Source organism: Colletotrichum destructivum, chromosome 3 (assembly GCF_034447905.1).
Source record: "Colletotrichum destructivum chromosome 3, complete sequence".
In the NCBI taxonomy this organism is placed as follows: Eukaryota; Fungi; Ascomycota; class Sordariomycetes; order Glomerellales; family Glomerellaceae; genus Colletotrichum; species Colletotrichum destructivum.
In genome coordinates, this window is record NC_085898.1 from 5216734 (window position 1) to 5241525 (window position 24792).

The 24792-nt window shown below is 56.5% G+C and overlaps 10 protein-coding genes across 10 annotated transcripts; 3 read left to right on the forward strand and 7 right to left on the reverse strand.

The window, feature by feature from the left end:
• Positions 1-1042: 1042 nt before the first annotated feature.
• CDEST_05701 (Putative gamma-crystallin) lies at positions 1043-2107 on the forward strand (the record flags this gene model as incomplete). The annotated part of the gene is made up of 4 exons (XM_062921860.1): positions 1043-1244; positions 1422-1497; positions 1593-1678; positions 1822-2107. The coding sequence occupies 4 exons, from the start codon at positions 1043-1045 to the stop codon at positions 1842-1844; spliced, it is 387 nt and encodes a 128-aa protein (XP_062777911.1). The 3' UTR covers positions 1845-2107.
• A 341-nt stretch (positions 2108-2448) lies between these two features.
• On the reverse strand, positions 2449-4409 carry CDEST_05702 (Putative major facilitator superfamily, MFS transporter superfamily). Its single transcript, XM_062921861.1, has 2 exons — positions 4160-4409; positions 2449-4072 (listed from the first exon to the last, which is right to left on the reverse strand). The coding sequence occupies exons 1-2, from the start codon at positions 4319-4321 to the stop codon at positions 2636-2638; spliced, it is 1599 nt and encodes a 532-aa protein (XP_062777912.1). The 5' UTR covers positions 4322-4409; the 3' UTR covers positions 2449-2635.
• Positions 4410-4915: 506 nt separating this feature from the next.
• CDEST_05703 (Putative ketopantoate reductase ApbA/PanE, 6-phosphogluconate dehydrogenase-like domain superfamily) lies at positions 4916-6473 on the reverse strand. The gene is made up of 4 exons (XM_062921862.1): positions 6283-6473; positions 6070-6218; positions 5763-5965; positions 4916-5668 (listed from the first exon to the last, which is right to left on the reverse strand). Exons 1-4 carry the CDS (start codon positions 6327-6329, stop codon positions 5093-5095), a joined length of 975 nt encoding a protein of 324 aa, XP_062777913.1. The 5' UTR covers positions 6330-6473; the 3' UTR covers positions 4916-5092.
• A 621-nt stretch (positions 6474-7094) lies between these two features.
• On the reverse strand, positions 7095-8585 carry CDEST_05704 (uncharacterized protein). Its single transcript, XM_062921863.1, has one exon. It carries the CDS (start codon positions 8425-8427, stop codon positions 7315-7317), a length of 1113 nt encoding a protein of 370 aa, XP_062777914.1. The 5' UTR covers positions 8428-8585; the 3' UTR covers positions 7095-7314.
• A 1648-nt stretch (positions 8586-10233) lies between these two features.
• Positions 10234-11265, forward strand: CDEST_05705 (Putative aldolase-type TIM barrel; the record flags this gene model as incomplete). Its single annotated transcript, XM_062921864.1, has 1 exon — positions 10234-11265. The coding sequence occupies one exon, from the start codon at positions 10234-10236 to the stop codon at positions 11263-11265; it is 1032 nt and encodes a 343-aa protein (XP_062777915.1).
• A 904-nt stretch (positions 11266-12169) lies between these two features.
• CDEST_05706 (Putative short-chain dehydrogenase/reductase SDR, NAD(P)-binding domain superfamily) lies at positions 12170-13131 on the forward strand (the record flags this gene model as incomplete). Its single annotated transcript, XM_062921865.1, has 1 exon — positions 12170-13131. Exon 1 carries the CDS (start codon positions 12274-12276, stop codon positions 13129-13131), a length of 858 nt encoding a protein of 285 aa, XP_062777916.1. The 5' UTR covers positions 12170-12273.
• A 545-nt stretch (positions 13132-13676) lies between these two features.
• On the reverse strand, positions 13677-15348 carry CDEST_05707 (Putative mandelate racemase/muconate lactonizing enzyme domain, enolase-like protein). Its single transcript, XM_062921866.1, has 4 exons — positions 15070-15348; positions 14869-14978; positions 14693-14804; positions 13677-14629 (listed from the first exon to the last, which is right to left on the reverse strand). The coding sequence occupies exons 1-4, from the start codon at positions 15243-15245 to the stop codon at positions 13876-13878; spliced, it is 1152 nt and encodes a 383-aa protein (XP_062777917.1). The 5' UTR covers positions 15246-15348; the 3' UTR covers positions 13677-13875.
• A 697-nt stretch (positions 15349-16045) lies between these two features.
• On the reverse strand, positions 16046-18405 carry CDEST_05708 (Putative major facilitator superfamily, MFS transporter superfamily). Its single transcript, XM_062921867.1, has 4 exons — positions 17432-18405; positions 17234-17353; positions 16907-17162; positions 16046-16833 (listed from the first exon to the last, which is right to left on the reverse strand). Exons 1-4 carry the CDS (start codon positions 18147-18149, stop codon positions 16248-16250), a joined length of 1680 nt encoding a protein of 559 aa, XP_062777918.1. The 5' UTR covers positions 18150-18405; the 3' UTR covers positions 16046-16247.
• Positions 18406-19658: 1253 nt separating this feature from the next.
• Positions 19659-21833, reverse strand: CDEST_05709 (Putative glucose-methanol-choline oxidoreductase, FAD/NAD(P)-binding domain superfamily; the record flags this gene model as incomplete). Its single annotated transcript, XM_062921868.1, has 3 exons — positions 19659-20950; positions 21034-21528; positions 21638-21833. The coding sequence occupies 3 exons, from the start codon at positions 21831-21833 to the stop codon at positions 19659-19661; spliced, it is 1983 nt and encodes a 660-aa protein (XP_062777919.1).
• A 970-nt stretch (positions 21834-22803) lies between these two features.
• Positions 22804-24052, reverse strand: CDEST_05710 (uncharacterized protein; the record flags this gene model as incomplete). The annotated part of the gene is made up of 2 exons (XM_062921869.1): positions 22804-23839; positions 23901-24052. 2 exons carry the CDS (start codon positions 24050-24052, stop codon positions 22804-22806), a joined length of 1188 nt encoding a protein of 395 aa, XP_062777920.1.
• Positions 24053-24792: the final 740 nt, after the last annotated feature.

The window sequence follows — 24792 nt, forward strand, 5'->3', positions numbered from 1 at the left end:
TTTCCTTCTGTTATGCCGTGCTGGGTGTAAGTCCACATGACGCCCAGTTACTGGATCTAGAATCTATGCAGACATGGATCGAATAAGACTGTACGAGAGCTCAGAGATGATTGGCGGTTCACGTTGAGATTAGGGTTACACTGTGGCGCTCTCTACATATACACTTTTGGGCGTTAGTAAGACCCGCCCATCAAGGCCAACTTCGTCTTGATAATCTGCAGCATTCAGGTGGTCAGTTCGGAAGTAGTATTCACTACAACACCAAAGGGTCTAGTGTGCGGGCCTCCGGAGCGAGCTTCCATCGCGCATGCTCACTCCAGAAACTTGAACCTTTGGAGATGGCAGTACCTATGTTTTGGATGGTTGAGAGAGCCTAAACTTGGACATAAGTTTCAAAGCACAATTCCTGCTGTCAAGACTGCAAGCCTGGTTTCCTGTGATGTGCACAGAAAACCAGGATTCATCATTGGAAGCGGTGGCAGGTCTTACCGAAACACCGAAGAGTCTCATGCGCTCAGTCGATATTGCTGCCTTGTGGCAAACCTCCATGATCAACAACACCGGCTGTGTGCGACATAGGCTACATACCAGATGCAAGTCATCATTCATGTCGCAGTCTGCTTCGAGAAGGGAAATCGAGCCGTTGAGTAGGGTGTGTGCCAGACGGTGCCACTCAGCATTGGCACATCCGATTGTCTTATACTATGTGTCGAGAATGGATGCTGACGGGGCCATACGATGCAAGTCAGCAATGATGTTCCAACCTGCGTCGACGGTGGATGCCGAAGAGCACGGAAGAGAAGTGGCTCTCCTCATCGTGTGTTCCGCAAAGAGATGAGAGACTTTACCTCCAAGACGGTATCCAAAGACGGTCTTCGAGGTATATAAACCCCCTCCAGTCTTGCCTACTTCCCTCGAAACTCTTGTCCTCATCAGCAACCACACCGTCTTCCAGCTCTTTCAGATCACCTTCCAACAGCTTCATCATCTTTTTTGATCCATCTCACAGCCTCTTCTCCAAGCCATAACAACACTTATCAAAATGCAGTACCTCATTGCAGTCATCGTCGGAGCTGGCGCCGCGCTCGCTGGTGTTGTCCCTCGCGCCGAGGCCTCGCCGGCCGCCGTCGCCGTCGGCGGTCCCCTCGAAGGCTCGCTCCAGGCCATCACGCACTTGTACATCTGTCAAAACATCAACTTTGGCGGTAGCTGCCAGAACGTGGAGGTTAGCACCGGTGTTTGCTGTGAGTGCTCTTTACCCTTTATAGATTTTTGCACAGACTGTTTGTTTGATCGGCGCCCGGGGACCGAGGGGAGTGGGACTGCGATACTCAGACTCACATTCCCATCTACTTGAAAGAAGTGCTTCCGGGGGTGTATCGAAGGAATGACAAACGCTAACCTGATCTTACTCGGACTAGACAACCTCATCAATGGCTGGAACGACGTTGTCAGCTCGCTCGGCCCGGACGCCGGGACTTCGTGCACCCTCTATGAGTAAGTCGACCCTGCACAAACCGCGCACAAGAGACCTGCGCAACCGGCAGCGAAAAGAGTGCAAACCAACTGACACGTTGGTTAACTCCAACCAGGAACAATGGCTGCTCCGGTGCCTCTCTCCCCAACATCGTCAACCCCGGCATCTCCAACTTGGGCGAGCGCGGCTTCAACGACCGCGGTAAGTCGGACATACATGAAACCCCTTACTCCCTCCGTTGGTGCCCTTGAACGTCACCGGTAGTGGTGGCAGAATAAAAGAGGATAGGCGACAAATGTTGATGTAACCTTGAAACTGACTAATGCGTCTTCACCCACCATCAGCGAGCTCGTTCCGATGCTTCTAGATCGTCTCCAATACGGCCTCGTGGCGTTCTATCCCTAGTACACTGTCACCTCAATGACAACAACCACTCAGAAGGTGCTGCTGTCTGGATCCTGATAGCACGCTCCTGAACGAAGGATAAGCGCGGAGACGGCGACATTCTTGTGTGATTGGAAGGACAAGAGGGGGGAAAGTGGTGACGGAGAGTTGATGGTGTCTCTTGGTCCTTGAGAATGGTTCTCTTCTAAATATACAGTCATCCAGCTGTCAGATACACTATATATAAGCAACAATTTATAGGAGCTCAACCTCCTTCACTAAAACATGTATTCACTGGTGCCAGAAAGAACAAACCAGTGAATCTCAGCAAACGCCTCGTATCCGTTCCGCATCACATGTGCGCAACCAGTTAGTCAGCTCTGGAAGCTCAGATTCTATCACTATATAGACGTGGGGCAACTGTACGGAACTATTACCGGCTTACCCTATACGACTGAGATGCTTATCACCTGGATAGACCGGACGATGCCAATGTGGTAATGATAAGCACGGGACCTTGGATGAAGCCATGAGTTCACCAGAGTAACACAACATGTAACGGAAACTTTATGTTTTCCTATAAGTCTTATGCGCAAGATGGTGTCGTTGATTATCATCATTTTTCAAAAGACTTTAGAAAAGCTCGACGAGCCTGCACCCCAGCTTCAGAATAATTGCCGGTCTGAGAAGCAACAAAACTCCTTCTAGTCACAAGTGGAAACAAAAACATTCCTTGTTCATCATAACATTACGTCTACATACAACTGGCTTTACTCAGTATACGTACACAAACTCGTCGTTCTGGCTGTCTGTCATGTCCAGGAACGCGTTCTCTCCCAAGTGAGCACCCGAGCCATCGTTCTGCGCGGAGGTGTAGCGATGCTCCATGCTCAGATCCTGGATCTTCCTCGGCTTGCCGTTGGCCACCCTCTTGCGCTCCTGCATCTTGTTGGAGACGACCAGGTTGATGACCTGCAGGCCAATGATGGCGAGCAGCGCGCAGGTGATGCCCATGACCTTGGTCAGGCCGGGCTTGTACTCGGGCGCGTCCTTGGAGTTGAAGAGCAGCGGGCCGATGATGTTGCCGGCGGACGAGCCGGCGTTGTACAGCGACATGATGACGGACTTCTTGGTGGTGCCGGCGATGTTGGAGATCATCCACGACACGATGAGCGGGTTCCCGCCGAAGAGGAAGGCGAGCATGTAGTACGCCGCCAGCAGCGGGGGCACGTTGTCCCGACCGAGGACGTAGAGCATCACGGCGCCGGCCAGCACGGGGGCCAGGATGGCGGCGAGGAAGGCCGACTTGATGCGGAAGCGGTGGGCGAGGTAGGAGGCCGGGAAGATGACAATGAGCTGGACGAAGCCGAAGGGGATGTTGAGCAGCGAGCTCCTCTCGCTGTCGAAGCCGAAGCCGGAGATGACAATGGGCCCAAAGGTGTTGGTCACGGCGGCGGTGACGTTGAGGCACACGGCCATGCCGATGAAGAGCCAACTCTTGGGCTCGTACAGGGCCTCCCAGACCTGACTCCACTTGAAGTCGCGGCTGCCGGTGCCGGTCTGGTTGGCGCGGAGGCGCTCGATGGCCTGCAGCTTCTCGTGCTCGGTGAGGAAGCGGGCCGAGGGGATGTCGTCGTCGAGGACGGCGTAGACCAGGGGCGCCGAGAGGACGGTGATGAGGCCGACGAAGATGAAGAGGATCTGCCACGAGTGGATGGCGCCGTTGATCTGGCCCAGGCCGTACGACACGGCGGCGGCGAACATGGTGGCCAGGCCGTTGGTGCCGTACCAGCAGGCGACGCGCATGGGCTGCTCGGCGCGGCGGTACCACTGCGAGGTGATGACGGAGAAGAGCGGCAGGCAGCCGGCCTCGAAGAGGCCCAGGAGGAAGCGGGTGGCGAGCAGGCCGGCGTAGTTGTGACAGGCGGCCATGCAGACCTGGGCAATGCCCCAGCCGAGGACGAGGCACGGCATGAGCAGGCGGTGCGGCACCTTGACGATGAGCCAGGAGGAGAAGGGCTGCCAGGCGAGCTGGGCGATGGCGGCGACGGAGCTGACCATGGAGTACTGGTCGCCCGTGAGGTTGCAGTCCTCGCGGAGGCCGAAGATGGCGCCGTAGCCGAGGACGGACTTGTCGAGGATCTGGAGGAAGTAGACCCAGACGAGGATCGATAGGATGCGCTTGTCCGTCTTGCGGCGGATGCGTTTGTTCTGGCGGGTGCGTTTGGTTGTTAGTCGAGTGTCCCCTGATGTCTCTGTGGGTTGGTTGGTTCATTGGGCAAAGGCCGTGGGACTTACATCTTCTTCCGTGAGCTCGATCTGTTGGTCCCCGATCAGGTTCGCCGCCCGGTCGGCGCCCCTGGCCGTGTTCTGGCCTTGATGCTTCAGCTGCTCGACATCCTCGGTACGGTGTTCGTGTTGGGACACGCCGTCTCCGGTCTTGGACGCGGTATTGTCCATGGCTGACGGTTCTGGCTCGTGTCTTCGGGTGTTTCGGTTTTCCGCGAAGCAGACAAAGACTTAAGAAAGAGAGAAATTCAAAGGCAGGCGTCTCCTTGCCTTAAAAACAAACCAATATATGCAACATACGACGATCTCTGCCATACTTATACAGCTGGACCGTTACATTGGGCGGGCATTGGTGACCATCAACACCACCCCTAGTGACCGCCCCCCTGACCGCTGAGATACTCGGGAAAACTCGAACAGGAGCCAGGCCCGTCATTGTCAAATAAACACCGTACGATCCGCATCAACCCCATACCCCATATCACCGCTGTCCAATGATGGACATCCGACAGCCTCGGGGAGGTTGAGATGTGGATGATCCCCATGGGGTCTGCCCGCCTTTCCTCCCTTGCGCTAATCGTTCTAACAGGTTTTCCCCCTCAGACGACGGCCGGGTTGTGGGGACGGGAAACCTGGGGAAAGGGAAGAAGTCCGCGTGCGGTGAACGTGTTGCATGACTAGCCGTGCATGAGATTTGACATCACAAGCTCCAATTTGGACAAGCCTCGGTGCACATGGGGCCTGGGTTTGCTTTGCACAAGGGATGGGTGATCTCTGGAAATGTTGTGTATATTACCCCCCACGTAGAGGCTGAGATCATGAGCTTCACACCGCGGCAGTATCACATTCGTGGTGGTGTACGTGTGTTTACTGTATCGGGACATGTTTCTTTTTGCCATGTCATCCTCGACAAGACTGGAGTGACTGACTCGCTAATAGTAATTACTTCCCGGACTCCCTCAGCAGCCGCAAGTTTGTCCCAGTCAAGATGACATAGATGGTGTCCAGCGTCGGCGTGGCAATCCCCAGCTCTTTGGCCTGCCGATACGGATACCCGAGGATGATGTCGACCTCCATCGGCCGCCCAGCCTTGAAGTCGTTCTGCATGCTGCTGCCGATAGGGTGCATCGCCAGGATCTTGTCAATGAGCGTGTCGACGAGGCCGTGGTCGAGGGCCACGCCGCAGGCGCGGGCGACGTCGACGACCTCGCCCATGAGGCGCCGGGTCATGGGCGTCGCGTCCGGGGACGAGCCGAGCCAGGAGTGGGTGTCGAGGAGCGTCAGCGTCGTGAGGGAGTTCCAGGCGGCGTTCCACACCACCTTTTCCCACCGCTGGATCTGGATGTCGGGCACGACCTGAAAGACGGTGTTGCCCTCGGTCAACAAGGAGGCGAAGCTGTCCAGGCGATGTCTCTCTGCCGATGGGTCTGCCTCGTTGGGGTACAGGCCGATCTGCATATCCTCGGACTTTGTATGCTTAATATGTCCCGGCTGCGGCTGGGCAGCTCCGGTCCAGGTCTGGCCGGTCAAGTCAGTCAGTCAGTTGGTCACTCACTCACTCACTCACTCGCTCATACGACCTGGGTTCCTGGGGACCAAAGGTCACACTCACCACACAGGAGATGATTGTCGCGTGGGGGAACGCCGTGCGGAAGGGCACCTCGTTGCCGACGCCGTTCTGGATGATGACGATTGTCGATCTGTGCTCGTCCACCGCTGGGGCGATCTGCGCCGGGACGGCATCCTGGGTGATGGCTTTGTGGGCGCAGACGATGAAATCGAACTTGGCGTCTGCCTCGGCCGCGGTTTTCACGACTAGGGGAATGGGAGGGGTCAGACTTTGTCTGCACTGGGGGGGGGGGGGGGGGGGGGCATGGTATTCTGGGCTGGGCGTGGTGAGAAGACGCATCAACTCTTACCTTTGAATGGCCGGACAGTATGGTCGCCGTGATTTTCGCTGGTGATGATGATTCCGTTCTTCTTGACGGCGTCGTAGTTTGACCGCGCGACGACCGTCAACCTCACGCGGGGGACTCTGCTCAGAATGAACGCATAGAACGACCCGATCCTGGTTATGCTCACGTTAACAACAGATGTCGTTGCAGTTAGCCCATCTGGTAGAGACAACCTACGCCCCGAGTCCGTACAACAGGACATCAACCTGCTGGTCTGTAGTCATCGTGGAGGTGGTGTGGATTGCTCCTTTGTCTTCCTGCTTGATTGAGAGTCGTTGGCAAGGTTTGTTACTTCGTATCGAAACCAGCTTGTGTGGCGACTAATGCACCTCGTCATTCGAGGTATTTGTACACTATTCCGTTCAATAGTGGTCAAGGGCGCAGACTCAAACGGACGGACAGCAAGACGACATAGGAGACACGGGTCCACTCCCCGATCATATCGGTTAACGCTAGTATAACTCGGTTCATGCCAAGGGGCAAAGGGCGCGACTTGCAATTCCAAGGCCCCCGATGTTCGGGGCAGCGGGGCGGCGGACAAGTCAGTAAGGCCGGGACATAAGTCAATGACCCCCCATCCCATGTACCCCCCCTCCTCTCCCCCTCTCCTTGTCCATGTGATTTCCGTGGGGAGGCAAACCAAAGACTTGTTGGGGGTCACTGGGGGTTTCAACGGACCGGGGTCGGCCGGGGGGGCCGCATCCGGGTCCGGGGGATGCGTCTGACGTGGCGGCGCCCCATATTCACAGTTCGGTTCCCCCTCACTCCTCGGCCAACTTTCCTCGGCCAACGCGGGGAAGCCGGTACTGGATCTGATTTTGCATGACCTAATTGGAGGCCTCGAGAGCGTGAATCTCAGTCGACGTGTCCCTCGGTCCGCTGTGCTTGGCCATGTTGGCTGGGCCTTGACTGACATCATGACGAGAGGAACGGTTTTGCAGCTTCGTGTGTTCACTGGACCGTTCCCTCGTTTGAATGTATGTGCACTCACTTTGTGGGAAGAAGGGCCACTAGGATGAGATACAATGGGGATCAGTGCGGTTTAATACCTTGAAAGAATATTTCAAGGTTTTACTTGTGGCATGGATCTTGCCCCCAGCGGGCAAAGCGTATACTTCGTATTACCATCGATTCATCAATAACACCCCTCTCCTAACATCGTTCAATACGCGGCCCCGTTCTCATGGTTGCGTACTGTGTAACCGCGGATTACTTCCCCAGCTGCGAGAATGACCGCTTCCTCTCCAGCTTCTCGCCCCAGTCTCGCGCGCAGTCCGCGATCTGCAGGGCCGTCTCGCGGATCCGACCGGCCTGCCTGGCGAGCCTGACCCTCTCCGCGGGCGTCTTCGCCGGTCCCGACTCGTCCTCCTTGACGATATGCCCCCACTCGTCCGCCGACCTGGCCACCAGGCGCGCGGCGTCCTCGATCCTCTTGCCGGGCGGCGGCGGCGACGGCTCCGACGCGTCGTCCTCGACGAGGCACCCGTGCGGTTGCGTCGCCATGACGCCCGCGATGAGGTTCCAGACGGCGATGAGGTCCTCTTTCGGCACTGACGGGGAGATGGCCGCCGAGATGGACCGCCGTTCGGCCGAGTAGCTCCGGGTTGATACCGGCCGTGCCGGTGATGCCGTCGTCATCCCTGGACCCGGACCCAGAGAGGCCCGCGCCATGAGGCAGTTGCTGCATGCTCCGTTGTGGATGCCGGGGATCTTGACGCACTCGGGCGAGATCCCTTCCCCTTTGCGGCACTTGGAGCACTGCCGGTCCGGGCTCTGCGCCTCTCCTCGTTCGTGGAGCATGATGGCCTCCAGGACGGGCGCGTGGGAGACGTCGGGCGATGATGATGATGCCGCCGCTTCGGGCCGGCTTCTCCAAGCTCTTCGTATGGGCAAGGGGCCCAGTCTCTTTATCGTTTCCGTCGCAGCCGCCGCTGGTGTTAATGTCGGTATCGGTGTCGGCAGACTCGGACTCTGACTGTGGAGACCACTCAGCATCGCATATTGTCGCGCCGCGTACTCTTCGTCTGTGATGTTTTTGTGCCGCCCCCGGGCTTCATCGGATGAGCCCTGGCGGTCCGCTGACCTGCTATCTGGCACATGTCCTCTTTCACTCGGTGAGGTCTTGGAAGTGATGTGTTGTGAGGGTCGTTTCGGTTCCGGGATCTGGGGCGCTGGTCTGAGGATCCCTCCGGAGCCGAGCCGACGAGTCGATGTTAGGGTCGCTGAAGGCATCGTGGGCTGTTCTTGCTCTTGAAGTTTGGTCTCTCCGGCTTCCGCCAACAGTTGAAGTGTGGTTTTGGCGATCTCTCTTTCATCAACCATTCCTCCCCGGCCGATGCGGATATTCCAGATGACAAGACTCTCGTGATCCTCCGAGGAGATAAAGAAGACAGGGATACATGAAAGGACAGAGACAGGATTTTAATAAATAATTACCCGCCGAAAACAAACCCAGTAACCCCTTCGTGATACTAACCCGGCTGCCCCCAGCCCTGACACATGGACGAAGAAAAGCCGCTTATATGTTTTACCCAAGCCGCGAAGCAGACCACGTCTTTGCCTTATAGTTACGTAATTCCATTGGTCATTTCCCCTTTTCTGCAGGCGACCTACGCTGGGATGATTGGCCGATGACATGTGCCGTGTTCGGTCCAGGATTTCTCAAGATGGTTCTGGACTCTTGTCTTTGAAGACCGGCCGGAGGGGCAGCCAGGCACTTTTGCTCTTTGCCCAGGTCTCCCCCCCCCCCGCGCGGTCGCGCTTGCTTGTGAGGAGATGAGGTATTAGGAGGGGGGGAGGAGATGTTGAGGCGTGGCAAGGTGCGTTCGTCCATCCGATCCGCTGAATCTCCACTAGACTCTAAGCATCATCTACGATATATTCCCCGATTGGACTGCGCCATAGCACAGCAAACCAGGCAGTTATTCCCGTATGGGAGGGGGGTGCCGCCCAAGAAGCCGGAAACGATTGCCATCCCACACTGCTCCCCGCGGAATGTTTGCCCCAAAAATGTCTCACATGATCGCGTGCCCGGAGGAGTCGGCGGTGGTACGGCCACGACCCAGCGGTCCTGGACCGGCTTGCCGAACCTAGCCGGACGCCGTTGACCCCTTTTGCCCAGTTGGGACTTGGAAGTTGAAAGGGTATTAGACCGAGCTGTCACTAAACGACGAAGAGGTTTAGCGGGATGTGAGAAAAGAAAAGAACAAGAATGGGCTGCTTTCTTTTTATTCCTTTCTTTTGCTTCCCAGTCTTTCGCAATTCCTACCTCGCTCGCATGATGGACAAAAGAACCTCTCCTCTCCACAGGGATGACGAGCAACTCGAGCTCGGCGTCACATAAGTTCCTCTCCTCTCTCTTTCAACGAGCGACCAATTCAGCGAGTCGATCCGTGCTGGAGGGGGGTGGAAACGAAACAACGCCCGATGCCCACCCCGGACGCCACCGACTCGACTGATGGACATGCTGATTCCCCTCATCCACATGATTCCAGGTACATGACACTAATTAGATGATCTGTTGGGCCCCTAAGGTCTGGCTGTGCGGGGAAGATACAGTGGAGTTTGAATGGGGTAAAGTGAGGGACTCTCTCTCTCTCTCTCTCCCTTGGCCGCCGCCGCCCAGGAGGGGGGGACCGTAACTATTTGCTACCAGAAACGCCCCCCCGCGGGATGGTCCTCCGGATCCCTTATTTTCCTCCGATCTGTGGGGGTGGTTTTCTTGGGAGCCGGCGGAGCTGGGGAGATGCCTCGGGTCGAATCACGTATAAACCTGCCCTTTAGGATGGGAGAGGTGCCGGCGTGGGGGTAGCACTTTTCGTTGGCATGGATCATGTCTACGGTTTGGGAATAGTTGGATATTTATTTGTGTACACACACGCACGACTACACAGACCGACTCAAGGGGGGGCGATAAGTTGATCCCATGATGACTATTCATGCGCCGCTGGCCTGACTCCTTGCATCCTGCGTCGGGCTTTTTATACAAGAAGCTTCATTCACAACTAATTAGATTAAGTTCCTAGTCATCATTCTACTCTCTTTCTCCTTCTCTCACCCTCTCTCTCTCTCTCTCTCCCTCCCTCTCTTCCCCTCCGAGCCCGTTTCCACCCCCCATCAACTGTCGTCATGTCTCCTTCAGCCATCGGCAACTCTCACCACCACAACGGGAACGGCGCGAGCCATGCCTCACGACCGGCTCTGGCCCCGGGCCTCTACGTCCCGACGGTGGCCTTCTTCCGCGACGACGACTCAGTAGACGTCGAGACGACCACCTCCCACGCGGTCCGTCTCGCCGCAGCCGGCGTCGCCGGCCTCGTCACCCACGGCTCCAACGGCGAAGCCGTCCACCTCGACCACGCTGAACGACAACTCATCAACCGGACCACGCGAGCGGCCCTCGACGCGGCCGGGAAGGCCGACCTCCCCCTGATCGTCGGCTGCGGCGCCCAGTCGACGAGAGAGACCGTCCAGCTCTGCCGCGAAGCCGCCTCGTCGGGCGGCGACTACGCCCTCGTCCTGCCGCCGGCCTACTACGGCGGCCTCCTCACCACCGACCACATCCTGCAGCACTTCCGCGAGGTCGCCGACGCAAGCCCCGTCCCCGTCCTCATCTACAACTACCCGGGCGCCTGCAGCGGCCTGGACCTCAACTCGGACACCATCGTCGCCCTGTCGAGGCACCCTAACATCGTCGGCGTGAAGCTGACGTGTGGGAACACGGGCAAGCTGGCCCGGATAGCCGCCGCCACGACTGCCCCGAAGAAGAGTAGCGGCGACGCCGAAGCCGGCACAACCGCCGCCGCCCCGTTCCGGACGTTCGGTGGCAGCGTCGACTTCACGCTGCAGACGCTGGTCGTCGGCGGCCATGGCATCATCGGCGGGACGGGCAACATCGCGCCCCGGGCGTGCGTGCGGCTCATGACCCTCTGGGACGAGGGGAAGCTGGCGGAGGCGAGGGAGCTGCAGGCCGTCGTGGCACGGGGTGACTGGACGGCCATCCAGGGCGGCTTTGTCTCGGTCAAGGCGGCGCTGCAGGAGTACTACTCGTACGGGGGGCTCCCCCGGAGACCATGCGCGCTGCTGGAGGGGGAGCGGCTCACGAAGCAGCTTGACGGCTTCGCCGAGCTGGTTGCGGTGGAGAGAGCGTTGGAGAAGTAGGTTAAGAACTAAGGAGCATAAAGAACATAGAGAGAGCCAGATTGCAGAAGCACAGCATCGTCACAATGCATTAATTCAACTTCCCTGAGCGTCCATTGCTTGTAAGACCATGAACCTGTCCTGTCCAGAAACCCTGCATAAACGCCTTGATTCTTTAGGTCTTGTTGATCCTGAGTTTGTATCGTTCACAAAGACCCCTCTCCGGTCATGTTTTTGGCGGCAGAGGCACTGTCTCTGTAGCCCAGGAAATCCCGGATGTATCAACTGTCGCTCAGGTCGACTCTTGAGACAGACATCATTTGTTGATTCTTCTCACCACAGCCAAGTTCCAGCATATCTCTCGGTACGTTCTCTCATTCATAACCCCGCATCAAGCAGTTGTGAGCCAAATCCACCTCGGCTCTGCTGACGCTGATGGCTCCAGGCGACACAACCTAAGGAGGCAATGAGCTGGCCCCCACGTAAGATGTCACTCAAGTCAAATCCGTCGAAGCGGCTCGTGAATATCCCCGACTCGTGATGCTGACCCTGACCCCCAACTACCCCGTATTATGCGGGTCAGACACCAGGGCTTGCCCGATGTGATGCAGGTTGCTGCGATCCCAACGGGCTAATCAGCCCCCTCTACCAGTCAGCTTTCCCCGCTGGTTCCTCCGTGACGACTCGCGCGGGCATGGCTGGCAAGCTAGTGAGCTGGCCACCTCGTCGTGACAATACACGAATCACCTGAGCTCCACTCCATGCAGAGTCCTGTTTGCAGCCGAAGCTCGGATCTAACTGGGGGGGGGGGGGGATGATAATACGGGCACGCACAAGTTTCAACGGAGTGCTGTCGTGGGGGTCTCAAGAGTCCTCCAAGATGGGGGGGGGGGAGGGGGGGGCCCTCAGACAATTGGCGAACAAGCTGATGATCGGTGGGATGAGGATGACGGATATGAAGGCGAATATCAGGCGAAGGACTCAAGATGGACATTGGACTCTCCAAAACAATACGCAACAATAGGAACAATGTCGAGCATTCTCGAAAAGCTTTTCTCTTTGAACGGCCGTACGGCTGTGGTGACTGGAGGCACCAGAGGCATCGGCCAGGCCATGGCCGTATCGCTGGCGGAAGCAGGCTCAGATATCATTCTCATCCAAGTAAGCGTGGCCCCCCTGAGATGGACAACAATAGCACACCGATGCCTGTTTCTAACACCACAGCAGAGAGACGAAAGCAACACGGAAACTAAGAAGCAAATCGAGGCAATCAGCAGGACGGCCACCGTCTACACAGCAGACCTGTCCAACCAAGCCCAAGTAGAAGGCCTGACGCAACGGATCCTCGCCGACGGCCACGACGTCAGCATCCTCGTCACCTGCGCCGGCATTCAGCGCAGACACCCGGCCCACCGGTTCCCCATGGGCGACTGGGACGAGGTGCTGCAGGTCAACCTCAAGACGGTCTGGACCCTCTGCCGCGACCTGGGCGCCTACATGCTCACGCGGCCACCCAACCCGGCCACCGGCCACCGCGGCAGCATCATCAACGTCGCCTCGCTCGTCAGCTTCCAAGGGGGCATCACGGTGCCCGCGTACGCGGCGGCCAAGGGCGGCATCGCGCAGCTCACAAAGGCCCTGAGCAACGAGTGGGCGGGCCAGGGGGTCAACGTCAACGCCGTGGCGCCGGGGTACGTCGCCACGGACATGAACGAGGCGCTCATGGGCGACCCCGGGCGCGCGGCGGGCATCCTGGCGCGGATCCCCGCGGGCAGATGGGGCACGCCCGAGGACTTCAAGGGCGCCACGGTGTTCCTCGCGGGGGCGGGGAGTCTGTACGTTTCGGGCGAGCTGCTGACCGTCGACGGGGGCTGGATGGGCCGGTGAGTGGCGTTGGTGTGTGTGTGTGTATGTGTGTGTGTGTGTGAATGTGTGTGGACGGATGCGGTATTCAAGATGGTACTCTGGCCGGATGTTGTCCAGCTTAGGGAGATTGGATGTGACACTCGGGGGGGGGGGGGGGGGGGGGGGGGGGGGTCTCTTGTGGACCACATCGTCTGCTGACAACCAACTCTTGCTTTTGTACATATTCCCGACGGCACTTGGGGGGGGTAAGGGGGTGGTAGTCTGGCCCAATCGATCGCTCAGTGGGGGTTGACTTGACTTGAAGCCTTAAGAGGTTTCTGTAGGGTTGATGGTTCTACGTGGACAGTCACTCGCGATGTTGTATATAGGCAATGGGAAACCAGGTATCCTATTTTCTAGAGTTGAAATTTGGAAATTCGTCTTCTCAGAGTTATCCCTTCGCATTCTCCATATCCATACCATAAGGCATTTACACGTCTCGTACGTTGTGCAAGTGATAATGTACAACACACTGAAGTATGCGTGTAATTGCTGAGGAACCCCTTTCACTTACAAGCTGATAACTAGATGACATCCCGCCCGATATTTCATACATCACAAGTCCATAGGTCTGTGGCAGACCATTTGTATTCATGTTGTTGAAATCCCTCGCGTATAAATCCATTGACTCAAATTTGCCCTACAAGACCTCATTCTGGGTTGATTACATGGCCTTTACTGTGATACTCGTAGAAATCACAGTCTACCGGACTCCGTCTCTTTTGACTACCACTCCCGGATGCTCCCATCAGGGCCGTGGAAGACCTTGCACTGCCACGGCTCCGTCTCCTTGGAGATCTTGACGACCATGTCCTCGTCGATCTCGATGCCCAGACCGTACCCCGTCGGCGCCCTGACGTAGCCCCCTTCGATGTCAAACACGCTGGGGTTCTTCAGGTACGTCAACAGATCAATGTCACCGGCCTCGGTGTTGTAGTGCATGCCCAGGCTCATCTCGAGGATGGAGAAGTTGGGCGACGACAGCGCGACCTGCACGCTCGCCGCGAACGCGACAGGGCCGAGCGGGCAGTGCGGCGCGATGGCCACGTCGTACGCCTCGGCCATGGTGGCGATCCGCTTCGTCTCGGAGATGCCCCCGGCGTGCGCGATGTCCGGCTGCAGGATGTCGACGCTCGCGTCCTCGAGGAACCGCTTGATGTCCCACCTCGTGTACAGCCGCTCGCCAAAGGCGATGGGGATCGTCGTCTGGTTCGCCAGCTGCTTGATGGCCTCTGGGTGCTCGCACAGCAGCGGCTCCTCGATGAAGAGCGGCTCGTGGGGCTCCAGCGCGCGCGCGAGCTGCTTGGCCATGGCCTTGTGCAGCCGACCGTGGAAGTCGAGGCCAACGTCGAGGCCGAGGGCCTTGACCTGCTTGATGCGCTCGACCGTGGCCTTGAGAACCTTTGGCGAGTCGACCCAGTTCATGTCCTCGGTTGCGTTCATTTTGACGCACGTCAAGCCCTGCTCGATACGCTTCTTGCTGTTGAGAGATATCAGCATGGAGGTTGTGTCTCCCCCGCGGGTGTTATCGCGAGAGACTTACGCCGCTGCTTCGACGTCTGATGGCCTGTCGCCACCGATCCAGCAGTACACCTGCACCTTGTCGCGCACTTGGCCGCCCAACAGCTCATAGATGGGTACCTTCAACTTGCGTCCTGGATGTATGGGGCATGAGACGTCAGCAATGAAGACGCTGGCTTCAGAGACTTGACGGCGTACCTTTCAAATCCCACAATGCAATATCGATACCGGACATTGCTGACATGAACACCGGGCCTCCTCGGTAGAACCCGTGTCTCCAGAACGTTTGCCAGATGTGCTCGATGTTGCTGTTGATGATCAGCCTGAGTCTTGTGCAAGATGGCTGAACTTATGGCATCTAATCGTATGCCCATTTTTGGTGGCCTAGCGACGACTTACTTTGCTTCCAGGCCAACTATCCTGGGAATCATCTCCTCGAGACTTCCCTCGACAGCTAGGTCGTGTCCTTCCAGCGTGGCCTCACCCCAGCCGTACTCACCATCCTCGTCGGTGATCTTGACCATGAGCCAGCGAGGCTTCACGCGGTAATACCGGACTGATGTGATTTTCGCCATGGTGTGCTAATCTCTTCCGTGACGTGTGTAAGTGAAGAGGTCGTCGTGTCGATGATTCTCCGCTTCGGCTTGTCCTGGCTTCAAGGACTGACTGATATCGAGGATTCGGACTGTAAAACACGAAGCGTATGGGATACATAGCCTCCATTCTTAACAAAGCACTCCGCATCATGAATCTCCGCCCTGAGAAGGCCACATGCGCAACCCGGTCCACCTTCATGTTTGCGTCCACGCAAGATGTGGTTCACCCCGCGTTCCAACCCCCACCGTGAGTCCCTTGACCCCCACGACCGGAGCTGCAAAAGGTACCAACCGGGATTACTAACGGGGGTATACATATTCCCATGCCACCGCCCTCCACTCATCCGGTCACGGCGCAGGAAGCCTCGGGGTTGTTCCCGCTCCTCTGTCTCAGAACAAACTGCAGGGGGGAGGGGGGGGGGATCTTGGGAGGGGGCGGCTCCTCACCTTGCCCTGCGGCGGACGTGGGGTTTGCGTGTATATGTACGGCGGGCGGGTGGATTTTCTTACGCCTTCGTTTATTGCCAATCGGCCCATGACCAATCCTTATAATCCTTCCACGGGTTCCCGGGTTCCTGAACGCCCGTCGAGGCTCTTTGGGGAGGTTTTCTGTTGGGGCTGCAGGGTGTAATGGGAAGCACACAACGTCATGAATTCGTAGTGATTCCGCAATCAATTGACTTGCCAGTGACACTGGTGAAAGCCGAGGAGATTTCCCCCTGGCGGCCTCCTCATGTTGTTGGATGTCAGCATAAACGTATCGTAGCCCTCCCTACTCCGTACTACATAATAGTTGCAAGATGGGGTGACCTTGAGCCTACGATGTACTATTGAATACAACCTTGGCCCCTGCTTGGCCCTGCAATGACAAACTCTGAAAAGAGTTTAATCGTGCATCTATTACTATTACTACCAAATCTCCTTTTTCTATATCTTGTCGTGCCCTCTATGCCGTGTATCATGTTCATGTATCATAAGATCTCAATTACCTGCCACTTCCCGCCGGCTGCTGGAAACAGGCGCCAATATCCGTTCATCGTTTCTACCATTGCCGTTCCCCGAATCCTTCTCTTGTGGAACTGCATCTTCTTCATCTCGACTTTCACCTGATGACTCTTCTGCTTTTGCATCCTCGATCGGATGTAGACCTCGGTCTCTGATGAACAAGCAACCAATCAGGCACAACCCGATCAATGGTATCTGGAGAATGAAAACCGCCCGACTCGCCGCCATGTATGCATCCAGAACGGCGGACATGTCCTGCTCGTTCAGCTTGGGTATCGAATAGGTGCTGCTCGCCAGGTCCTTGAACTCTGGTGGCAGCTTCGCTCTCAGGGTCGCCTGCAGTACCGCCCCAGACACGGCGAGGCCACACGCGCCGCCGGCGCACCGGAAGAAGTTGCGGTTGGACGTGATGACGGCCCGTCGGGACTTGATGGAGTGCGCTTGGAGGGCGACGAGGGTCGGCTGGAAGATGAAGCCGACGCCGATGCCGATGATGAGCAGCGGGATGACGATGACTCCCGGCTTGGTGTGGCGATCGTAGATCAGAGTCAGTCCCGCACCCCTGTGAGATATTTGTGAGTCGAGGGAAAGAAAAAAAGTCACAGAGGGGGGAGGGAGCCATGGTTTCGACGTACAAAGTCCAAAGACCGAATCCGGCCCATATGACCTCTCCGTAGCGCTGAACCCTCGAGATGTACTGTCCCGAGATGATGGAGAAGACGGACTGGCAGACGACGAGGGCGACGTAGATTGCAGCAGACTGGATGACCGAATACTGATGTGCGTTCTGGAGGTAGAGGGGAACATAGTAGAGATACGATTGGTACACCGCACCAAAGAGGAAGGACTGAGTTAACAGAACGACGATGACTTTGTTCTTGAAGATAGGGACTGGCTCGGCGAGGTTAGTGCTTGTGGTCTGTCTAGCAATAGTACCGCTGTGCTCGAAACGGTAGACCTACCCGGCATCATGGGGAGTTTCGCAAACTTCCATTCAACAATCACAAAAGAGACCAGGGCGAGGGCACCGATCGTGAGCATGCTGATGACCATGGCCGAGTTCCATGGGAAGTAGGCACCACCTAGTAGTATCTGTAAGTAACAGTATTGACGTGTTGTGATTCACACACTCAGAGCATCATATGGATTGTAATACGTACCCCCAGAGATGGGAATCAACAACAAGATAACCCCGGCCGAGGATGTCAGGGAGCCGGCATAGTCGATCTTCTTGACGCTCCTCACAAAATCGTCCTGCGGCGGCTTGGACGGCAGGAGGAAATAGGAGATGACGCCGACGATGACGCCGAGCGGCGAGAGCATCCAGAAGAAGGCCCTCCACGTCGCCCTCTCGACGAAGGCCGCGGCGAGGAAGGGCCCGAGGACGTTGCCCAGGCCGATCATGGAGCCGAGGATGCCCTGGTACTTGCCCCGCTGCTCGAGGGTGACGACGTCCGAGACGATGATCATGGCGAGGTTCGAGATGCCGCCGCCGCCGATGCCCGCGACGCCGCGGAAGACGTAGAACATGGCCGCGTTCCGCGACAGGCCGCACAGCAGGTCGGCGACGGACAGCAGCGCGACGGCGGTCAGGAAGACGGCCTTGCGGCCAAAGATGTCGGAGAAGCGGCCGTACAGCATCTGGAAGGTCGTGTTGGCGACGAGCGACGCGGTGCCGGCCCAGGAGATGGTGGCCTCGGCGTCGAGGTCGGCGGCGATGGTGGGCAGCGTGACGCTGATGCCGTTCTGGTCGATGAAGGAGACGAGCAGGGTGACGGCCAGCGTCGCGAAGACGACGAGCAGCTTCCTCAGCGGGAGGATGTCGGTCTGGTCGTGGAGGGCCTTTTCGGCCCTGGTCGTCTCGAGGTCGCCCCTCATGTTTGGAACCCCTTCTTTTTGGTGGCGATCAGGGAGAACGGGGCTTGATAAGGTCGTAGCATTTGGATGCTAGAAGCACATGGGAGATCTCCTCTTTAAGCAAGTGGATGCATGAGAGGTTTGAGTGATGAGAATTCGGTTGATATGCTCCTGTAAGACACGAAGCGCGAAAATTTCTCGACCGGAATCCGATATTGGAGGCGGGTTGATGGATGGATAATGGATACCAGCCCGTCCGGGGGAGGAAGAGCCAAGACTCGGATCACCGCCGTCAAAATATTGGCCCATTATCATCATCTCGGCTCCGGACTCGGCGAAAGGAACTGCGTGGAAGGCGAAAAAAATCTGTATGCGTCATACCAAACAGGGGGGGTTCGGCAATTTTTGATGTGGTCGTCTCCACAGATCGGAGGATCCGAAGCCGACGGGATGGCCAGTGGTCTTCTCGGAGCATGTCCGAGGTCGTTGACTAAGACTACGATGGCTCGAATGTGCACAGCCACCAATGAAGAGGAAGATGTTGTTGTTTGGCCGAGCTGGACAGACGGGGATGACACTATTCGCAACGTACACAGACAGCCGGGTCATTGTCCGAAAATGCCCTGAACGTCGGCACGCACCCTGGCACTATCAGCAGCAGATTCCAAACGCCGTCGGGACCTGTCTTCTCATCGATACAACGTAAGACGATGCTGGCTATCCTCTCGCTTTTAGTCGCACTGATGGTGTCACGGTACATTTGGTAGGTGGCTGGATCCTTTGACTTGGGGCCACCAATCAAATGAGACAATCTTCTTGTAAGGTACTTCCACACTAACAAATGTCTTCACTTGAGCCTTGACGTTATGCGGTTTTTTGACATCGAGGTGCGGACTGAACAGGAGGTCGAAATAGACATAAAGCTAGGAGCCGTATTGTAGGTGTCCATATCGCGCCAGTCCCAGTCATTAACCGTCAAGCACAGAATTGTCCGTACACACTCCCAAGGGCATTCATTGATCTGCTGCTTATGCGGGTATCGCTTGCTTGGAGATAGATAGATAGCACGAGTGGTGGTTAGAGGCAAACCTAAGGTGTAAGCGAAGTGATTGAAAAGGCTCGTCAAAAGTGTTCATTTAGTATTTAACGTGTCTTTAATATAGAGTTTATTGAATTCAACTTCTATCCAGTTGTTATCTGACTCCTTAATTAAGCCCTTAATAGGGTTTTTGGAGCCAAGGTTCGGACCGAACCCCTACATTGTGTTATGCCGCAACTCTTGACTTACATCGTTTTCTTCTAAGAAGGGCTGACCGATTGGCAGGTTGCAAAGAGACTAAAGGGTGCCAATATTTATGAGGAATATATGAACAGTCGCTATCACAGTTTGTACAGCCCTGCGGACCCCTTCAGCTCTCCCCCTTTTTCCCATGAAGGACATAAAGTTCCGACGATGGTGAACTTGCTCATCTCAAACCTTGCACTTCTTCTTCCACCGGCGGATGATGATCTCAGCAGCCTGCATATCTGTTAGCAATCATGAATCCCCTCAACAACAGAAACGGGATGCAGCCGAGAACGGTTCACCTTCTCGCCAATGGCGTACGCCGTCGTGGTGGTGTGCGCAGCAGGGATGGTGGGGATAATGGAGCAGTCGGCAACGCGGAGGCCCGGGATGCCGTAGACGGACAGGCTCGAGTCGACGACGCCGCCCTTCTCGCGGGGGAGCATGGCAGCCGTGCAGCACGGATGCATGAGCGACTGGATGACGTTGTCCTTGACGTACTCGATGAGGGCGTCGTGGTCGGTGACATGGGCACCGGGGGCGACCTCGACGGCGCCAAGCCCCTGCCACGTGTCGGTGGAGTAGAGACGGCGGAAGTAGTCGACGTAGGCGGCCATGATTTCGAGGTCAACGGGGTTCGCGCCGGTGGCGTAGTTGACGACGGGCGTGGCGTCGTGGTCGGTGGAGTTCAGGACGACGGAGCCGCGGCTGAGGGGCTTGAGGAGGAATCCCGTCCCGGGCTCCGCCTGGAAGGGCATCTCGAGGATGGGATGCTCGGGGTGCTCCAGCGCCTGGGCGATGATCTCGAGCTGCGCCATGTAGCCCTCGCGGACGGGCTCGGCGGCGCCGGCGGGAAGATAGCGGAGGACGGAGCGGTCCCCGATCTGGGCGCGGATGTCCGCGACGATCTGCTGCCACTCGGGCGTGACGTGTTGGAGGGCGACGTAGGCGGCGCTGTTGCCCATGGCGAGAGTGTAAGGGCCCCGGGCGGGGCGCTCGCGGAACTGGGCGACGGCCTCGGCGGCGTAGGTCGCGTTGTTGGCGACGTCGGCCTCGCTGGGGCTGGGAGTGTCGTAAGAGTAGGCCACGGGGACTCCGCAGTGGTCTTGGAAGTTCTGGCCGACACCAGGGAGGTCCTCGACGAGCTCGATGCCCTCTGACTCGAGGTATGCGGCAGAGGCGATACCGCTGCGCTGGAGAATCTGGGGGGTATGGACGGCGCCGGCCGACAGGATGACCTCGTGCTTGGGGCGGATGGTGCGGACCTCACCGCCCGGGGCCACGGGGCGAAACTCGACGGCGGGAACTCTTTTCTCGTCCTTGTCGACTACAAGGCGTGTGACCTTGTGCTCGACGAGGAGATCGAGGTTGGGACGGGTCTCGGCGATCCTGGTGTAGTGACCAACACCGGCGTGAGACCGCTCGACGGTCTCGGAGTTCTGCGCTGTGGGAACCCAGCAGATGCCGTGCTTGTCCCCGTCGTCGCAGCTGGCGGGGGTATCGAGACCGAACTCCTCGAAACCCCGCCAACCGAGCCCTGTAGAGTTGTCAACATGCCATGTTCAGCGTCTTCACTATTCCTAACCTAGTATAGTTTACCAGTCTGGAAAAGTCACATACGCTGGGCGGGCCACTGAAAGGGCGGGAAAGAGGCCTCGATCGCGTCGCCGGTGTACGCGGAGGCATTCCAAGTGTAGCCGTACTTTTCGGCAAGCTCGTCGCTGGGCTCGGTGAGGAAGAAGGACTGATGTATTTCATTGTTAGCAGAGGAAAGGGGTTCAACATTGGAAAAGGACAGGGGCGGGCTATTTACCTTCTTGAACGCTGGGCCAAAGTTCTCCCAGTCCCAACTATCAGAGCTGTCGTCGAACTGGGGGCTACCGAGTCGCGCCCACTCGTCGTAGTCGTATCTGGAGCCACGGTCCAGGAACTGACCGTTGATGGCGGACCCTCCGCCCACAGTCATGCCAAGGAGAACGGTAGCGGCGCGGTTGTTGACGCTGGCAACGGGAGGGGAGCTGATGACCAGACGGCTGGCTCCACGGCCATCCTCGGGCGGATCGTAGTACCCAACGGTCCCCTCGATCTTGCCGTACTCGATGACTAGGACGTTCTCTATGAAGGGGGGGGCATCCGCATAAGCCTTTCAAAGATTGTCCCGGCATCAAGAAATTGGGACCCTCCGCCTAGGTATTAACTAGCATCGGAAGGATTCATAACTCACTCTCGGGGAAGGCAGCCGAAACACGGTCGGCGATGGTCAGACCAGAGGTACCACCGCCGACGACGACGAAGTCGTACTCCTCCCGGAGCTCGGTGACTTGCCTCTTGACAAAAGTGTGAGCGCGGCGGGGGAGAGCCTCGACGACGACGACGCCGAGGACGCACACGCCAGTCGAGAAGGCCGTGATGAGACGCATCTCTTTCGTTTTGGTTCCGGTGATGACGCTGGTGAAAGCAATACGGAAAAGAACTTGGATTGTATATCTAGAGAACGAATACCGCGACAGAAGAGATAATATGGAGTTGATTGACGTACGCGACTGTTGGGGAGGGCGAGCCAGCCAAGGGGGAGATGATCAGAGGAGATGGATCATCGCGACACTCTTCTCTTATACTAAGCTCTGACCCTTCGAGCGGAGACAATAAACCCGAATGCTACTCGGCTACATGGAAAAAAAGTTCGTTGTGGTCGTGCCAAGTCTCTTTTGACCTACCCTACTGGGCGGTGAAGACGACCGTGTGGGATGCTGAGCCGTCTCGGCGCTTGGTATCTGTACATCGGAGCATGTTTAGTGGCATTCTTCCTACGCTCCTTTCGCCATATTCAGCTAGAATGCCAATGTTTCCATCCCTGTCTCCAGGAACCAAATCTCAGACCACGGGCAGATTTGTGGGATACGCGTTAGGCTCAGCGGGATGGCTGTGTATGTATTGTGCAACTATTCAGGCCCACGAAATGGTTCCCTGTGCCTGAGAGGGGGATGATGGAGGTCTTTCGACTGGTCGTAGATTATGTACTTCGGCACGGAAAACCTCTGATCATCTTGGCCAAATAGAACTCTCCAATGTACAGTACATTGCCTGGCTGTAAGCACAAGAGTCCCTTCCATCAGCTACCCCTGTAATCTGACCAAGTAGAGGTTACTAATGCCCTATGCCACTGATGGGCTCCTGGTTGGCCACTATGTGTTTCCTATGCAAGCAACTTGGTCTCCTTGCTCATCCTCCTCACCCTGCGCGCGCGAGAAACCTTGGAGCAGCGGGTTTGATTCGCATAGTGGCGTTTATATTTAGGTTGCCCTATGCTTCATTATTATTCCAGTCTCTCAGTCCTAATAGGGCTGGGTCAGAGGTGGTCAAGCAAGGCATTATTAAGTCTCAACACAATTAAGCGCAAGCGGATACACAGGGAGCCCGTCTGGCCCTGGCACCATAACTACGACCCCGGCGCACAGGACCGAATGCCCACTTCTCTAGAAGATCTCCCAACTGTCTCCTCTCATCAACCGACAACCTCGACTTGGCCAGTGCCGACCTCCAAGTCTTGGTCGATCTGAAATGGGACATGTTCGACTTGGTCCACCTTTGGGGCAGCCTTATGGCCGGATTGCCGAGTTCTTTAGCCCAATCCACCAACTGGTCGACGGATGTGAAACCCTTTGTCTTCAGTCTCTCGCGCGTGGCCGTGTCGTTCCAGGCATTGTCCATGGTTTGGTCAATGTACAGCTTTGGGAACGGTTTACCGCCGGGGACCAGCGAAGGCTCCTCCAACTTGGCCACGATGAGGTTCTTGGGGATCTTGAGCCCTCGGCGTAGGTCGTCGTCGAGATCGTCCTGCATCTGTGTGTACAGGTGCTTCATTAAGTCTTCACGTCGAAGCGTCACGATACAATTGAGTATCTCTCTGCCCAGATCGTTGTTCTTCTTCAGTATGGCCGCTTGCTGGCGGCCGCCTCTGGCTCGGTAGCTATGGAACTGCTTTTCAACCCACTCGATGAAGTAGCTGTATGGGGATCTATAAGGGTCCGCGACGTCATAGAGGGAAGGGTATTTCGATTTCTTTTTTGGCGTTTCAAGGAACCTTTCGTTGGTCAGCGTGGGGTCGAACTCCGCCACGACGAGTTGCTTGTTGAACCCGAGTTCCATGAGCTGTTCAGCGACTTCGTGGACCGTCGGTGTTTTGCCGTCCGGGTTGGACCATGGGGCCTTTAGTGAATTGTATTTCTCCACGTCTTCGGGCAGCATCCTCTTGGGATCCCAGTTGATTCCCTGGATGCGTGCTTGGAATTGACCGAACGTGAACTTCCCATCTTCGCCGTCCCCTATGTTTGCGAAGCGGGGATAAGGCCAAGGCTTATCTTTTTTGTTTTTCGGGTGGTGCTGCGGAAGCATGTGTTTCTGCTTATCAGCACCTTCGATTTGACTGTCCCATGTACACCATTAGCTCTGTGTAACTCCATCTGTGTAATGAATCCCAGTCCTACGTGAAGGTATCATAGCGAGTCCATAGAAAAACTCGCTCATGCGCATGGGACAAGAAGTTGATTTCTGCCGCGACTGGCACTGGGAGCACAGCCAAAAGACACGTCGTGCTCAACCATAGCAGCAAGCGTAAGAGACCGCGCACGCTTATCATATTTCGAGATGGGGAAGAAACGAGCGAATGATACAATAAGAGAATGAAAGACTGTCTGTCAGAGCGAGCGAATTATCTAATAAGAGAATGAACCATTATCTGTCAGAGCGAGCGAGGAACATTATGAGAAAATGAAAGACTTTATGTTAGAATGATCGAATGATATAATAATAGAATAAGAGACTATCTGTCAGAATGTTTAGTTAGAGAACGACGGTGACAAGGTACTGCACGTTGAGGACAACCTAGGGCAGGCCAGTCAGAGTATAAGTCGGCCAATCAATTTAGATTATACACAGAGTTTCCAATCAAAGACTTTTGCAAGTCAAACAACATGAAGGGCACGTACCCTGGCCGGATTCATTCTGGAGATAAATCCAATCCTCTCTTGCGTGTACTCGCTCATTTGGCCATATTACACCACCAGCCAGGCTCGAACAGACCGCAACAGACAAGTCAAGGCACTCGCTTACACGGGTCGTTGAAACCATACTGTTGGAGCATGAACATTTGAAATAGTTGAGGGCAGCCGGCAGCTTGGCAGACTGACGACATCTGCATGAACCGGATATGCCAAACTATGATTACTAGCCGATCTTGGAGCTCCCTAGCGCCTGGGAAAGGCCTCTTGTTATAACACCCTATAATAGAGGCCCTCGACGGTCTTGATCTCTTGCCGTTTTTATTTTCGGACATTGTGCCAACGGATGAGAACGGACGGCATTCCTCTCATAGCTGAA